Genomic DNA, 15,854 nt, shown 5'->3' with positions numbered 1-15,854 from the left:
GTCTTTCAACCTTGTTCTACTTCTTCAACATTGCATTGGCTCTTCTGTGTCTTTCGCCTGTCTGTGTGAACTTTAGTTTTCTTTATAAAATAACTTTGCAGGATTTTGATTGAGATTGCGTTAAATTTATAAATCACACTGGGCAGAATTGACATCTTAACAACAGCGAGGCTTCCTATCTATGAATATGGACTATCTATCCATTTATTTAGATATTCTTTAGTTTCTTTCATCAGAATTTTATAGTTTTTTTTTAAAATATTTATCTTGCACATATCTGGTTAGGTTTGTGCCTTAGCAGTTCATATTTTCGGTGCTAACATAAATAGTATTGTGTTTTTAATTTTAAATTCAAATTGTTCTTTGCTGGTATATGAAGAACAATCGACTTTTATATACTAACCTTATATTCTGCAACCTTGCTATTCTCACGTAATAGTTCTATAGGCTTTTTTGTTTTGTTTTGTTATTTTTGTATTGTTTACATAGGCAGTCTTCTCATCTGTGGACAAAATTATTTTTATTTTGTCTTTTTCAATCTGTATACCTCTGATTTCTTTTTTTTTTTTGTCTTGTTGAACTCGTTGGACCTTCCAGGGCAATGCTAGAGTGATGAGAGGGGACATCTTTCCTCATTCCCAGTCTTTGGAGGAAAACTTGTGGTTTCTCACCATTAAGTATGCGGTTCTCTGTAGGTTTGCTGTAGATGTTATTAAGTTGAGGAAGTTTCCCACTATGTATACTTTGCTGAGATTTTTTTTTTTTTATCATAAATAGGCGTTGAATTTTGTTAAATGCTTTTCTGTGTCTACTGATATGATCATATAAATTTTCCTCTTGACATTTTTGATGTGATAGATGACATGAACTGATTTTATTTACATGTTTTATAATTGTCTCACAGTTCTGGGACCCTTTATTCCATTTTTTAATAGACATTATTTTTGGGAGAAGTTTTAAATTCACAGCACAACTGAATGGAAGGTACAGAGTTTTCACATTGGCTCACACTCCTCACATAGCACAGCCTCCCTGGACATCAAATTCCCACATAGGAGTGGTACATTTGTCACAATTGATGAACAAATGCCTGGAACCAATTCATCTTCCAGTCACTGCAGAGGGGCTCTGTGTGAATGATGGGGCATACTTCTGACACTCAGCTAGGCAACTGAAGACTGACTCTGCTTTGCCTCCTGAGCTTCAAGGTCAGCCAAAGGTGAGCGCTTAGGGCCTTCTTTGTTTCTGCCTGAGCACCACGGCAGTCCTGAGTATGCTCTTGGTCTGCCAGATTCTCAGGACTCTGAGACTGGTCAGAGATTTTCCAACCCCTGTGAACACCTCATTACCCAGCTTGTTTTTAAGCTTCAGGTTAGTCTATTGTTTTCCCCAACTGTTTTACAATACCTTAGGCCTGTGTGAAGTTAATCAATCACCTGTAATTGTTTTTGACAAATGCCTTCAGGAAAAAGGCTTTTCCCTGTGTCTGAGTTCTGAATCAAATAAAAAGGCAGCATTGCAAAGTGGGGTCTTCTAGAGAACTGCCAGACACATCCAATAATGACGATTTCCTAGGAATGAGGCTTTCTAAAGAGCTCTGGCCCTCTTCTGCTCTCTTGAGTGGCTGCCAGATGATCTGTTTTCATTATAAATATGAGCTGTTAATTTTCAAGACCACCACAAATCTAGAGACTGGAGATGAGACTGGTACAAGTTTAAACACCACAAATATCATTTTTCTTACTGAAACGCAGCCTTTTTTTTTTTTGAATGAATGCTCCTTGGATTATTAAAAACCTTTCATTAATTTCCAGAGTGGTTAAAAATTTGATGCTGACAATTTTTAACAGTTTTCTTGTTGCCTTTATGGAGGAGAGAATTATCAGTTTCTTATTCTGTCATTTTTGCTCTGTCACCAAAATATATTTTATATGTATAGTATTATCTGGATATTCATTGTAAGTACTGTCAGAAGTAATATTACTGACACCAATAATTCTGGATCGAAGAGATATTTTTAAGTTAACAATTAGCAAAAACAGGTTATAATGTGCTTTTGAAAAATGCAAAGGTAAGTATGGCAACCAGCCTCTAAATACTCCCGATGATCCTGCCTTCTGGTTTCATTCCCATTGTGGCTCTTTTCTCTCCATATTGAATAGGGGCTGACCTGTGCGGCCAACAGAATAATGTGGATGTGACGGTGTATGAGTTCTGAGACTAGTTCTACCGTGGTCTCTTGGATAACTCATTCCTGGGAAAGCTGGTTGCTAACTTGTGAAGACACTAAGGAATATTTGTGGAGAGGCCCATGTGAAGAAGAGCTGAATATTTTGCCTAAAGTTAGCACTCACTTGCAGCTATGTGAGTGAACCTCCTTCAGAGTGAATTGTGTAGTCCTGGCCAAACCTTCCAACGTCCATTGTCCCAGTCACCATCTGATGGACCTTATGATGAGCCTTTAGCAAGATCTGCCAGGCCAAGCTGTCTCTGAATTCTCAAAGCAGAGATAATAACTGTTTATCGTTTTAAGCCACTGAGTACTGGCTTAATTTGTTTCTTGGCAATGGATACAGTAAACAATTGAAAACATTTACCTACAAGGAAGCTATAATCCTCAAGAAGAAATTTAAAAATATTTTAAATTTTAAAATATTTTTAAATATTTAGAAATTTTAAAATATTTTTTAAAATATTTAAATATACACCTGAGAAAATACCAGCTCCAGATAGTATTAAGGGATCTAATACATCTACTACAGTTACAAGATTATGCTCAGAGCACAAAAGAAGATTTTTAATTGTAACTATTCTCTGTTCATTTTCTGAAAATGGAATAACTCTATTACCAAGGCCTGAAAATAATAGAGCTAGTGAAAATTATAATCTTGCTTATGAATATAGATGCAAAGATTTTTTAAAATCCTACTGTAAAATGGAATCCAGCAAGATAAGCTTTTGTAGAAATGCATTATACCTCTCTAAAGCTACAAGAATTTAGACCTGAAGTGCTGGCATCAGAAGTACAATATGTTAATGGAAAATAATTTTAAGGACTCGGAAACAGAAGACAATCATCTTAATACCAGTTATGAAATAGTCCATTCTTTCCATACTTAGTCGAAGTGCCTTAATATATGTTATGGACACATATGACATATTAATAATACAATATATGTATATGGTACATATGTAATATTTTATACCGAATATGTATATTTTTACAATTATACTTTTTACAGTGAAGCACATTTGACAGTCAAAATATAAATGTCTTTAATCTAAAAAATAGATATTAGCAATAACTGAGAAAATAAATATGCCGGTTATAAAAGAATTGAAAAAGAATAGGCAATTTAGAGAAGAAGAAATTCAAATGGCAATAGATATTTTAAAAAGTCCAATTTAGGTGGTACTACAAGAAATGCAAGTTAAAACAACTAGAGATAATACCTATTTTCTAACAAACTGCTGAAGCTTTTCCAAAAGAACAGTAGCCAGCATTAGGTTTATGAGAAGAGAGAAAATACAAGAAGAATTTGAAACTTTTTCTGGAGATTGCTTAGCCAGTGCAACAATATGGTCTGAAAGCTTGTGTCTCCACAAATCCTGAAGCCCAAGTCATGGCATTAGGAGGCGGGGCCTTTGAGAGGTGATTAGGTCATGAGGGCAGAGACCTTGTGAATGGGATTGGTGGCTTATAAAAGAGGCTCCAGGGCCCCTCTGTCTCTTGAGGGTAAAATGAGAAGTCTGCATCTGAAAGAAGGTTCTCATCGGCCGCGCTGGCACCCTGATCTTGGACTTCCAGCCTCCAGAACTATGAGAAATAAGTGTTGTTTATAAGCCCCCGCTCTGTAGTATTTTTGTTTTAACAGCCTGAATGGACTGAGACAGCCAGACTATGTCAAAAGCCTCAACACTGACCCAGAAATTTTACTTAATGCTTGAAATTTGAATGCTTATGTTTTTATTATTGCTTATTTGTGTTTTCTCCATGTATGATTTTAGCAAAAGAAACACATTTAAAAATCTTACGAATTTTGCTTGTCCTTTTAACTAGGAGGAAGTAAGCAGTTTCTTGCACATCAGTGCAGGTTTTTATATTATTTTCCTTATGAGAAATGCAAGAGCTAATTTTGATGTCAGTTTGTCTCATCACATGTGGAAGATGCTACCTACCTGCAAGTAGCGGACCACTCGGCAAACCAGATCAGGTGCCAGGAAGTCTCCGGTGAATCGCCAAATGATATCTGTCAAGATGTTAACCAGTCCTGTGAAAGAGTCTAACAAAACACACAATTTAATTTCAGTCTCTTTCAAAGTTGCAGCCGGACCACAGTAGAAATCAATTCCTTGGAGTTGTTGTTTTTTTTTTTTTTCCCTTTTCTGATTTATCAGAAGGCCGATGAGGAACATTAAGGCAAGATAGGAATCCCTTGACTTTTATAATTGGCGCTTGTTACTACTTAGATGTAGCCATTTAGGAAGGATTTTGGTAATGATTGAAAGGGAATCATACTAATCATAGAGTTGACCTTGTAAGTCACAGAAGAGGAATTTTAAAGGGGGATTGGGGTTAGACCTGTGCTAAAACAAAGACTGTGTGAGGATCAATAAAAGGCCTGCTCAATTTTCCCTTAGGATATGTTGTTCTTGGATGAGGCCCCAGGTGGTGCTCTGGCTTGATCTGAAGCTAGCCACTGGGTATACGAGCCCCAGGGCCTTCTGGGAGGGGCCCCACCATAGGCCAAGTACAGCTACAGCCTGTGCCTTGCTTGGGGCAACCTAGCGAGAGCTACCAAGCAATCTATAGATGGCTGCCATCTGTGCTGGACTTGGCGGTGCCTGGAGAGGCTAAGCTGCAAACTGAGGTTGACTGCCGATAGTGCTGGACTTGGGGCTGCTCAAGTAAAGGTATGGAACATGCTGAGGTCAGATGCTGCTTGTTTGGGTTTTGTGAACCCTTGAGAGATTTTAGGAAAGTCTGCAGCATGAGCCAATACAGTCCATTTGTATGGAAAAGCCACTGGAAGCAAAATGGCTTGGTGTGCCCACAAGTTGGGGGGGCGGAGTCTCAGGAAACCATGAGGGCGGGGCAAGCCAGGTTGTTGGAGACTCAGACATGGCGGCTGCCTGCATCTGCATGCCCAGCAGAGGAGGGCTCAATAAAGCAACAATTGCTTTTGCCAGCACTTTTGTCTGGGAGAAAGCTGCCCTTCCAGCCCTTACCCTGAAGCCAGACAATTCAGTTCCTTGCTGTATGTCCCTGGCACCTTTCAAGCTGCTGACCTAGAGCTGAAGCTCAGAGTGAGTGCATCCATCAGCAAGTAAGTCCATGCATGGCCCTTTAAGAGAAATGCCTGGGACTCCAGCTGCCCTTCATCTCATAATCTCTGCTGGTTCTCACAGTCAGAAGTTGTGGGAACCTCTTCCCAGCACTGGAACCCTGGGCTGGAAAGCCTGGACTGCAACTGGGATTCCTCGCTTCTCTGGAGGGACCTCTGCAGCAGAGATATCCTTCCTGATTTTTAACTGCCACACGTGGGTGTGAGTCTAACCCAATCTACATCTCTGCCCTCCTAATAGTCTCGAGGTGGCTTCTTCTGTATGTCTTTAGTTATAGGACTTCTGTTCAGCTAGACTTCAGATGATTCTCAGTCATCCTTGAGATTGTTCTGTAGTTTAGTTGTAATTTTGTTGTGGTTGTGAGAGGTGTCAAGCACAGCATTTACCTACTCCACCATTTTCCCTAATTTCTTTTTGGGTTTACTTATTCCTTAATTTAAAAATAGTGGGCAAAAAACCCTAAACTTATATTTCTCTAGCTCTAAGTGGCTATATGAACAATTATAATAGACTCTATTAAAACTTCTTCTTTCTTTCTTTTTTTTCCCTGGAGCTCAACCTTAAATAAGTCCATATCTGGCAGCAGACTCTAAATAAAACTATGCCACAGCATTTGTTATCTGCTATTAAGCAAATGCTGCTCTATCTGATCAGTAAAGAGCTATTCAGTTACCTAAGTAATTGAGTACCTTGCAAATAAGCCTTTCCTAAATGGTAATTAATAAGACCTTGGGAACAAAGGGTACCCTTTAAAGGCTTAATCGCTTTTATGTTATTATTCTTGCTTTTTAAAATTTATTCAGTGAAAGATCCTAGGAAACTGTAATATTTAGGGAAGCCAAAATAGGCTTACAACAGTCTTTATTATTCTTTTGATGCAATTTCTTATAAACGTGAGTGTGGGTTTCCAGTTGGAGCAAGTAAGTGGAGTGGGGGGAAGTGATGAATGAAAAGGTACCCTAAAAGGTCAGTAAGGATAGGTCAGGGGAAAAGGGTGTGAAGGACATTGATTCTAGGCACAGATGACAGCACAAAGTCATGGAAATGAGAAAAAGTGAGATGAGAAATAACATGGCTCGTGTTCATGAAACAACATCAGTTCCTTGTTGCTGAAGCCTAAAATAGCAGCTGGAAGTGGCGAGAAAAGGGCCTGGAGAGACAAAAATCCAGACCTTTTAGGGTCCCATGTGCCAATTAAAGGAGCTTGCATTTTTCCTCTACACTGTGAGAGCTACTGAATTTTTATTTATCCCAACACATGTTTTCAATAGATTTCTTTAGTTACTGTTGTGGGGGGAATCAATCGGATAGCTCTGATATTGCAGCTACCATTATACTTGTTAGGATACTATGCAGACATTCAAGAAAGAGATAATTAGTACTTAATGTATGTCAAATAGGAATAAGGATATAGAGAAGGACGCAGGTTTGAGATATACCTTATAAGGTAAAATGAGGAGGAATTGGTGACTGAGTATTAGATATTTTGGATGTGAGGTAGAGCAAGTCCACCACGTGTTATGGGTTCCTGGCTTGGGTGTCCCTGGAAACCACCTGAGGACACAGGAGGATAAGCTCATTATATTTGGGTTGTTTTCAGTTTTCAGCTATTCTAAATAAAGCTGATATGAATATTCATGTGTAGGATTTTGTGTAAACATAAAATTTTTTATTTCCCAAAGATAGATACCCAGGAGTGAGGTTGTTGGGCCACTCCTGGGTATCATAGGAAACTACTCAACAGTTTTCCAGAGCTGCTGTCTATGCATTCTTACAAAAAATATGAGAGAGTGTTTCTTTGGCCTTGCCAGCATTTGGTGTAGTAGTGCCCCTATCTGCAGGGGATATGTTCAAAGACCCCCAGTGGATGCCTAAAACTACAGATAGTACCAAATCCTACATATACTATGTTTTCCCAATGCGTACACACCTGTGATAAAGTTTAATTTATAAATTAGGAACAGTAATAAAATAACAGTAATAACTCATAATAAAGTAGAACAATTATAACAATATACTGTAATGAAAGTTATGTGAATGGCTTTGGGGTCATTATTGAGTAAGATAAAGGTTAAACACGAGCACCGTGGCACTGTGACGGTCAATCTGATAACTGATTCTGTAAATGACTAAAGGGCATTATAGAGTGTGGAGATGCTGGACCAAGGGACGATTCATGTCCCAGGCAGGAGGGAACAGGATGGCATGAGATTTCGTTATTCTACTCAGAATGACGTGCAATTTAAAATGTATGACTTGTTCATTTCTGGAACTTTCTATTTAATATTTTAAGATGGCGGTTGACCACGGGTAACTGAAACCGTGGGAAAGGAAACTGTGGATAAGGGGGACTTGCTATATTGTCAGTATGTTTTCTTTTAGCCATTCTCCTAGGAGTATAGTGGTCTCTGACCGTGACTTCAGTTCGCATTTCCCTGATGACTAATGATGTCCAACATGTTATCACGTACTTATCTGCATCCATGTTTCTCTCTCATGAAGTGTTTTTTAAAGTCTTTTCCCATCGATAATAATCATTTTAAAGTTTCTATCTCATGTTCCAACAACTGAATCATCTGTCTGGTTCTTTCAGTTGCTTTGGCTCTTGACAACAGGGTGTATGTGTTTGTGTTTTACATGTTGATTGAATGGCAGACATTGCGTGGCAAAGAACATAAGAGATTGAGGTTACTAGTATTTATGCTGGATATAGGCACACTTCTCTCAGGCTGTTAGAGTCGGGGTTGAATCATTCCACTCGGGAACTTAGCCGGGCTTGGGTGTCGTTGTTGCTATGGTCATCCTCAGCCCCTACAGGCTTCACTTCCTCCTTGGACACTCTGTTAGGATGGGAGCAGGGGTGCTGGAGGGTTTTAATGCTCCGCTCTCAGCTTTCAGTTGCATTTGTATTTCTGTAACTCTGCGGCTGCTTGTTGCTCAAAGATTACTTAGCTGGTGGTTGTAGAGTCTCTTTTGTCCAGGCTCAGCCTCAATCTTACATACACCCGTGTGCTGGGGCCTGGGGGTTGGGGTGAGCATTCTCCATATTCCAATTCCTCCCCACTGTGGCAGTCAGACTCCTGCCTTGTGTCTGTGGTAGGTCTTGTGTGGGAGAGGGTTTCATGACCTTCCCTTCGTGGCAGGAGACTGCTCATAGATTGGTGTAGTATCCTGGGCCAGTCATTTTATGTCTTCATCCTCCAGAGTTGAGAGATTTTTATTGTTTGTTTCGGTGCCTTTCCCTCTGCTCCAGGGCAATGGTATTTGGTCCTTCAGTGGCCTAAGGTTTTTTGTTGAGAGAAGCAACCGGACAGGGGGCAGGATTTCGTGCCTTTTCTGCAGGCATGGCCTAAACCTTCCTGTATCTCTGTAGCAATTTCCCAACTCTGCCATTCCAGGAAACAGCCATAGACAATCCTGTAGCTGAATGGGCGTAGCTGTGTCCCAATAAAACTTTATTTATAAAAGTAGGCTTCAGGCTGAACTTGGCCTGGTCTGCAGAATGCAACATCGTGACTGTTAGAGCCCTCCTGCCTCCCTCTTCAGTCTGCTTCTTTATTATCCTATCCCAAATTCATACTATCAGAGAAAGCCTTTCAACTAGCACATTGATACTGATAGCTGGTTAGTCGATCAAAACATTGGGTAAAGAAAGGAAGCACACAAACAAACTCCTGTTCAAACATTAGAATAGAAAACATTAATGTACGTTTAGTTGTCATTTCTTTAAGGCAAGACCAAGCCTTTTATTTGATTTTATACATCATCCTTTTCGGGGGGCCTAAAATACTCCAATATTGCATTTTTTTTTTAATTTCCAGTTTTGGTTTCTTTAAATTGGAGCGAGAACTTGAGATATCAACAAAGCAATTTGAGGCAGAATCTTATCGTAGGAATTTTTATAACCCTCTTCATTCTTTTATAGTTGCACTCCCTGAGCTTAACTCTATTGATCTTTTTTTAGTGACTCAGGAAAAAAAAACTCGAGTCTTCCAAAGTATCGAACTTATTTTTTATAGAAGCAAAAACTGTTTAATGTTGTTTGTTAATAGTATAATTTGAATAATGATCAGAACTGGCATAAACTGGTTTGGGAACAAACACCTCTGATTCATAGAACCCAAGAGGTGGGAGCAGAAAAGGCAAGCTCACCAGGTTCTATTCTGCTAGTCATGGGCGTCCCTGGTCAGGGCGTTTTGCAGATACAGTGGAGTGTCGGTTCATCCAGGGAAGTGATTCGGAATACAAAGCTGACAGAGCTTCTACTGGGAGCCCCTCGCTGTTCCTGGACCGCTCCCCGCTGTTTGCTCCACCTGCCCCTTCCTCTATGCTGTTCCCTTGACTTGGCAGGTTTTGTACGCCCCTCTACAGGAAGGATGTCTCCTAGCTCTTCTAGGTTTAGTTCAAGGTTATTTCTTTTGTGAAGCTTTTTCTGACTACTAAGTTTGGCTGATTCCCTCCTCTAGGTCTCTCACTACTGTATTGTCAAAGTTCCTATCACACACTGACACATTCTATTTTTTGTATTTCTCTCTACTTCCACTATAGTATGGGAGGATAGAGATTGTTTTTTAGTCACCTTCATGTCTCTGGACCCTAACATCCATTGTCTTATGACATAGTAAGAGCATTCATTTAGCTTTTCATGAAATGAATGGCGACATTATTGCTGCTGTTGCTTGCCTGGCTGGCCGCAGCAGAGGTGGTTTCACAGAGCAGGCTGAGCCACGTGGTCATCTTCTTCAGTGTAGATTAAGACGACGATTACAGAATCAGGATGTGGGAAGGAGGAGCGCAGTTGGGAACTTTTGTTCCCAAGTAGATTTCTACAAGAGCTCTCTGGAGCCCGAGGCCTCTGCTAGGCTGTAAGCTCCTGATTGGCAGTGACCTTGCCTTGCCTTAGTCATGTTTATGGTCTCATCCCTTTTCCCGGTGTCTTGCAAGACACTCAGTGTTCACTAGCTAAAGGAGGAAATGTTGGCCCATTGCACAGGTTTGCGAACTGCCTGAAAATGCAAAGCCCTAGTATAGGATTCGCCCTGCATGAGAACAAGTTGAAGCACCATTTCTTAGTTCCCACATGCTCTCAGCTGATGTTAGAACCCCCCGTGCAGAGCAGAACTATGGGGATAATGAACGCGTAGCAAGCTGAGGAACTTTTTCTTGGCAAGTGAAAAGGGGGCTGTTGAATACAAAACACAATTTGTATGGGGACATTGACATTTCAGATAATGTTAGGATTCTTTTAGTTCCCAGTGTCGTGTAAGGATGAGAAGTGTTCTGCTTTTGCTGGAAGGACACTGTGGATAACACCTATGACTCTAGAGGGTACGCAATGCTTCCGGCTCAACTCAATGTCTCTGGTGTTTGCTTTGTTTTGAAAGCAAGGGAGGTGATAATGGCTTGTTTGCTTGCAGTTGCACAGGAAACTATTTCTGATATCGCTAAGGGTCCCTCTCTCCTCCGCTTTCTTTTTTCACACCATATGCTTGAGGACACTCTAAATGGAATAAGATTTGAAGAACTTTTGCGAATGTTTGTTTAATGATAGAAATTGCATCGCTCAACCTAATGTCAGGTCCTTAAGTGCCAATTAAAATTATTTCTCCAAAAACTAAGTTCTTTTGTCTCTAAGTTTGGGTCTCATTTTATAATACCAATATAATCTTGGCACTGTGCCTTTCGTCAAGATTCAGTACTGACTGAGCTTAATGGCCCAAACCGTCAATGCTTCAGCCTTTTATTAATCCTGGGGAAGTAGCTGGCACCTCAGTCATTACTGCTCAATTAGGTAAATAATCATCATATCCATTCTCATTAGAGCAGTCTCTTCACAGAAAGTTTTGTTTCTGAGATTTTCAATTAGTCTTAACAAGTCATAAATGCCATGAGTGCCTCTCCTCCACTGGTCCACCAAATGAATAAAACTCATGTGTCTAATTAAAGAAGCCCAAGTCCTCCTACACCCTTTTCTCTTTGCATCTGTTGTGTGCAAACGCCAAGAATCTCATCGCACGAGGCCAACTGGCTTGGCCTGGGTCACTTTGCTGGTCACTGCGGCGTGGTAAAGTACTTTACCCTCATAGGTGCAAACAACAGGCTCCCCTTGAAATGAGGGAAAATCAGGCGTGGAGTTATTACCGTTTCTTCTCCTCACTCCAGTTTTAAGGCAAAATTCCTAGAGGCGTGGCGGCACACAAGCAACATTGCACAATACGTGGCTCCAAGTGTACTCTGAATGTAAATATAAGAAACGGACAACTCGTCTCCTCCTTTAATGAGATTTTGTTTTCCTGGTAAGAAGCATTGACATCGATGGTCTGGGATAGTTAGAAATCCAAGTGGAGGGGATGAGAGCTTCATTCGCTGTTATCCAAGAGATGAGTTCTCTGAATGTCTTTTTTTTTTCTTTTCAGTTCTTGCCCAAGGACAGCTGAGTTGTCCTAAGTTGTAGCATATTGGGATGGAAGTGGTAACAAGAAATATTTGGTTCTCATCTTACCCTGCAGCAACCAGGGACAGGCTTATACTTAGGGAGGTGAGGCAGACACAGAGATACGCTGCTCAGATACCTGTGCAAGAGAAACTCACTGTGCAGCTGTGAGGAGTGTGGATCACTGGCATCCTTCAGCTGTTAGATTCCTCGGGGCTTGCCTCAGCTTTCTCAGTGAGATTATGCAATGATCAGTACAGGCTCTGCCCATGTCTGAGCAAGGTGCAGGGAGAAGAATCTGTCCCACTTGAGAATCCTTTCATGAGCTGGCAGAGCCTGTTGGGTTGTCGTTATGCTCTGATGAGTCTTCCTCTCCTGCTTCTTCTCTTTTCTTTTCATAGATGTTACTTCCTCTCAAACTTGGGCATAGTTAATGCTGTTTTAACTTGTTTCCAAAACACCCAGCCTTTTGTCAGGCGGTAAGACAGAAAGGAATGCAAGGTCATTCGCTGTCTGCGGATGGTCTTAACAGCTGCCTCTTTGAATAATCTAAGATCCTAGCAAAAGTCCTATTTGTTCAAAAGTAAAGCCACTGTGAAAGCTCCCAGGATCTGGAAACTACTATGGATGATGACTGCTATGCTCCAAGCTCATCTATCATGCAGCCTACAGGCCTGTGCTTAGGCGTCATGATTTTGGCTCCTGTCGAAGTCTATCACACTCTCTGATTTCGTCATTGTAGGGGTGTCGTCAAGGATATTTTATTGATGTATTATTAAAGTTCTGTATATAAAGCTCCACAGAATCAGTGCTCCTGATCAGGAACCATTTTGGTGTGTGCATTTTTCTCGAGGCTAGAATGAACCATGTTTGATGAGTGTGCTCTCAGTTTTGGCCATTAGGAAGGACAGAATGAACTATGCTCGGCTGCAGTAACTCTGTACTACCTCAAAGCCTATTTTTTTTTTGTTTCTGTAATTATAGGTTAATATATTCTATGACCTTCCTAATTTACATTTTTTATTTTGGGGGTGTGATGTTACATGTATAGGCAGTGGATGAAGCATGGGTCCTGGAGTCTGACTACAGTGTTTTAAATGCTGGCTCTGCCACATAATAACTGTGTAATCTTGGGTGTGTTACTAACCACACTGAATATCAAGTTCTTTGTAAAAACTTAATAGTAAGAGTACCTGCTTTATAGGGCTATCGTGAAGGTTAAATGAGATAATGCGTGTAAAGTTCTTAGGAACATGCGCATTACCCCGCATGGTGCTGGTGCAATGAATATTGCTGAACGACTAGGCAGAGCCGCATGCACTGGGAGAGAGAGCATGAGTCTCACCATAAGTCCTGAGCTCCTAGTCAATTTGCTGGAAGATAGTTTTCTGAAAAAAAAAAAGATGGGTAAATAAGAGGTTGAGGCTTTGTTTAGACTAGATCTACGCTATTTTATTTGCCGTAATGCAGGCTAGTTAATTTAACATGTTTGACATCCACTAAGGACATAGTGGTGGTTGAATAAACTGATTGACTGAAGAGGTGAATAGAAGAAGACAATGCTTGAAAGAACAGAACATAAGAAAGACCAGCTGTGATGAATGGTTCAGGGACTGGACCGCTATTTGTTGGCAGGGATGCCGTTTGTGAGGCAATTCGTTGGTAGGCTAGACTGCCCTGTACATTTCCAGGAATCTGGTAGCCCTGTGTGAAGTCTGACTGGGTGATAACTCCAAATGCCCCAGGACTGACTCCAGTTGAGAATCACTGAAGTATGTGAGGACATTTGGGGTTAGATTTTAAATATCATCTTGTGTTCTTATTAAAACAGTTCTAGTATACACCTTGTCATGATTATGTCTCTGGCCCTTTCACTTGAATGTGTCCTGTTCTCTGTGGCTCCTTGGAGATGGTTGAGTCCAGGCCTTGAAAAGCACAAGATGAGCCTGGAATACTCTGGTTGTTCCAGGCAGTAAAGAAGCACCCAAAGAATGTTGAGAAACATTTCCAAAAGAACAAAAGCCAAATTGTAGGGCTCTCCATAGCCAAATTGGAAATCTAAGCATCAAAGTAAATAATGACAGTAACAAATTGTAATCCATTTAATAAAGTAAGAATCCATGATCCCATACAGATATAAGTAAATAAATGGGAGAAGAGAAAGCTAGCTCTTCCTTACAGTAGAAAGCCAACTAATAAATGTGAAACAATGATTGAATTAGAAAAAAATCATTGTTTGAAACCTTCACAATTGATTCAGGTAAGAATCTACCCTGGACTTAAGAGTTTTTAAGTGAACATTTGAGGAATAACAGGATAGTTATACAATCTTAAAATACTTGTTAATTACAAAGGGAAAAGTAGTATCTTTACACTAGAGAAATCTGACAATAATATCACCAGGAATAAGACAAAAAGCTATGCTGTGCCTTCTGATATTGTATATCAAGAGGAATAGAGCATCATTTCTTTGGTCTGTATCTCAAAAGTGCATAACATAAATCTAATCAGGAGGAAACATCACACAAATCTAAACCGAGGGACATTCACAAATACCGGTACTCTTTAACTAACCTGTGCTATTTTTATTGATGTCATAAAACACAAAGAAAGACTGAGGAACTAGTCCAGATAAAGATACATGACAGCTGAATACAATACATGATCCAGGGTTATCTTTTACTGTGAAAAATGTTGATGAAATTTAAAGCAGGTGTGTAGGTTACATGGTAGTACAAATTTAGATAGATGGCTGAATGGATGGATAGATGAATGGATAGACAAATTGATACAGATAGATAGAAAGTAAATGTGAAAAATGTTAACATTTGAGGACTATGAGTGTAGGGTATATGTGGATACTTTGTAATCTTCTTGAAGATTTTCTATAATCCTGAAATTATGTCCAAAGAGAAACTAACAATGCAAAGTGTCCTGGTTGGAAGCACAAATGATCTGGTTGCTCAGAATGCAGGGGCGGAGCCTGCAGGCCCAGTGGCTGGGAAGCCTGGCAAATGTGGGCAACGTGCTGGGCAAAGATTACTGTTATATTAGGACTTGAGTTTTATAATTGGTAAGTTTCTTCGCATTCAGAACAGGATAGTTCTTGGCACACTCTTGTAATGTGTGTGGTAATTATTTGCTCAGAAAAAGATTTGCAGTCAGGCTGATACTTGTTCCTTAAGGCACAGGAAACACTGCACACTGCCGGATGTTGGAACAATCTAGGTCCCAGAAATATAGATGCTATTAAAAAGCAAACAAGCAATCACATCAGCTAACACATGGTGCTTATCTATAAGAATTAATTTAATCTTCACCACAATCCTGTGAAATAAATGCTATTGTAACCCTTATTTTACAGTTGAAGACACTGAGGCACAGACAGGGTAACTGGCTCAACTATTAGTGTGTAGAGGACCCAGAATTCAAAATCAGGCAAAATCCGGAGTCCAGGCTCTCTTCACCGTTCTCCCATCCTGCCTCTCAAGGGCCTCTGAGCAACGAAATAGATCTTTCTTGTAAAGCAAGCCGAAGTGTCTAAAATCAGAGTGATTAAGAAGAGGCTGAGCTGCCACATAACGTAGTGGGGCAGCAGCGAGTTGTCTGTGTCGAGTGGGAAACGGAGCCCAAGCTCAGAGGAGACAGGGAAGGTAGAAGAAGCAAGCAGCGGAGGAGGGGAGCAGAACCAACTGGCAGGGCCAGAGCAATGGGGAGGATGCTGGCCAAGGGCGGGTCACTAGAATACAGAGGAGAGGAAGCAACGCTGAGCCGAGCGGGTGACCGATTAAGGCAGAAGCTGAGGGATCGGCCCGAGAATAAGAGAGCCGGCTGGGCTTCAGAGCCAAGACTCGGACACAGGGCGCTCTGCGTGCCTTCTTCGTCAAGGGCTTGTTTGTTTCGGCTGTCTTATAAGGCCTTGGTCTCATCATTCCGGATGACACTCACCTTTCCCAAGAAATAGCTCTCTGAGTCTAATCCTTGCCGCTGAGGAGGATGAGGACAAACACTGGCTGACACCTTCCTTGGGCCAGGCGTCATTTAACACATATTCTCTCATCTAATGCAGTGTTTC

General features: G+C 40.7%; 1 protein-coding gene across 2 annotated transcripts in view; it reads right to left on the bottom strand.

The window, feature by feature from the left end:
- Positions 1-15,854, bottom strand: part of NPSR1 (neuropeptide S receptor 1) — a 114,271-nt gene that overhangs the window by 31,092 nt on the left and 67,325 nt on the right. Inside the window, exon 3 of one of the 2 annotated variants that reach the window (XM_011362477.1) lies at positions 4,180-4,283. The exons of the other annotated variant lie outside the window; for it this stretch is intronic. Within the exon in view, the coding sequence (XP_011360779.1) occupies positions 4,180-4,283 (104 nt within the window). The remainder of the gene's footprint in view (positions 1-4,179; positions 4,284-15,854) is intronic. 2 annotated transcript variants of the gene reach the window in all.

This window comes from Pteropus vampyrus, unplaced genomic scaffold (genome assembly GCF_000151845.1).
Source record: "Pteropus vampyrus isolate Shadow unplaced genomic scaffold, Pvam_2.0 Scaffold75, whole genome shotgun sequence".
NCBI lineage: Eukaryota > Metazoa > Chordata > Mammalia > Chiroptera > Pteropodidae > Pteropus > Pteropus vampyrus.
This window is presented reverse-complemented; position numbering and strand designations above follow the sequence as displayed.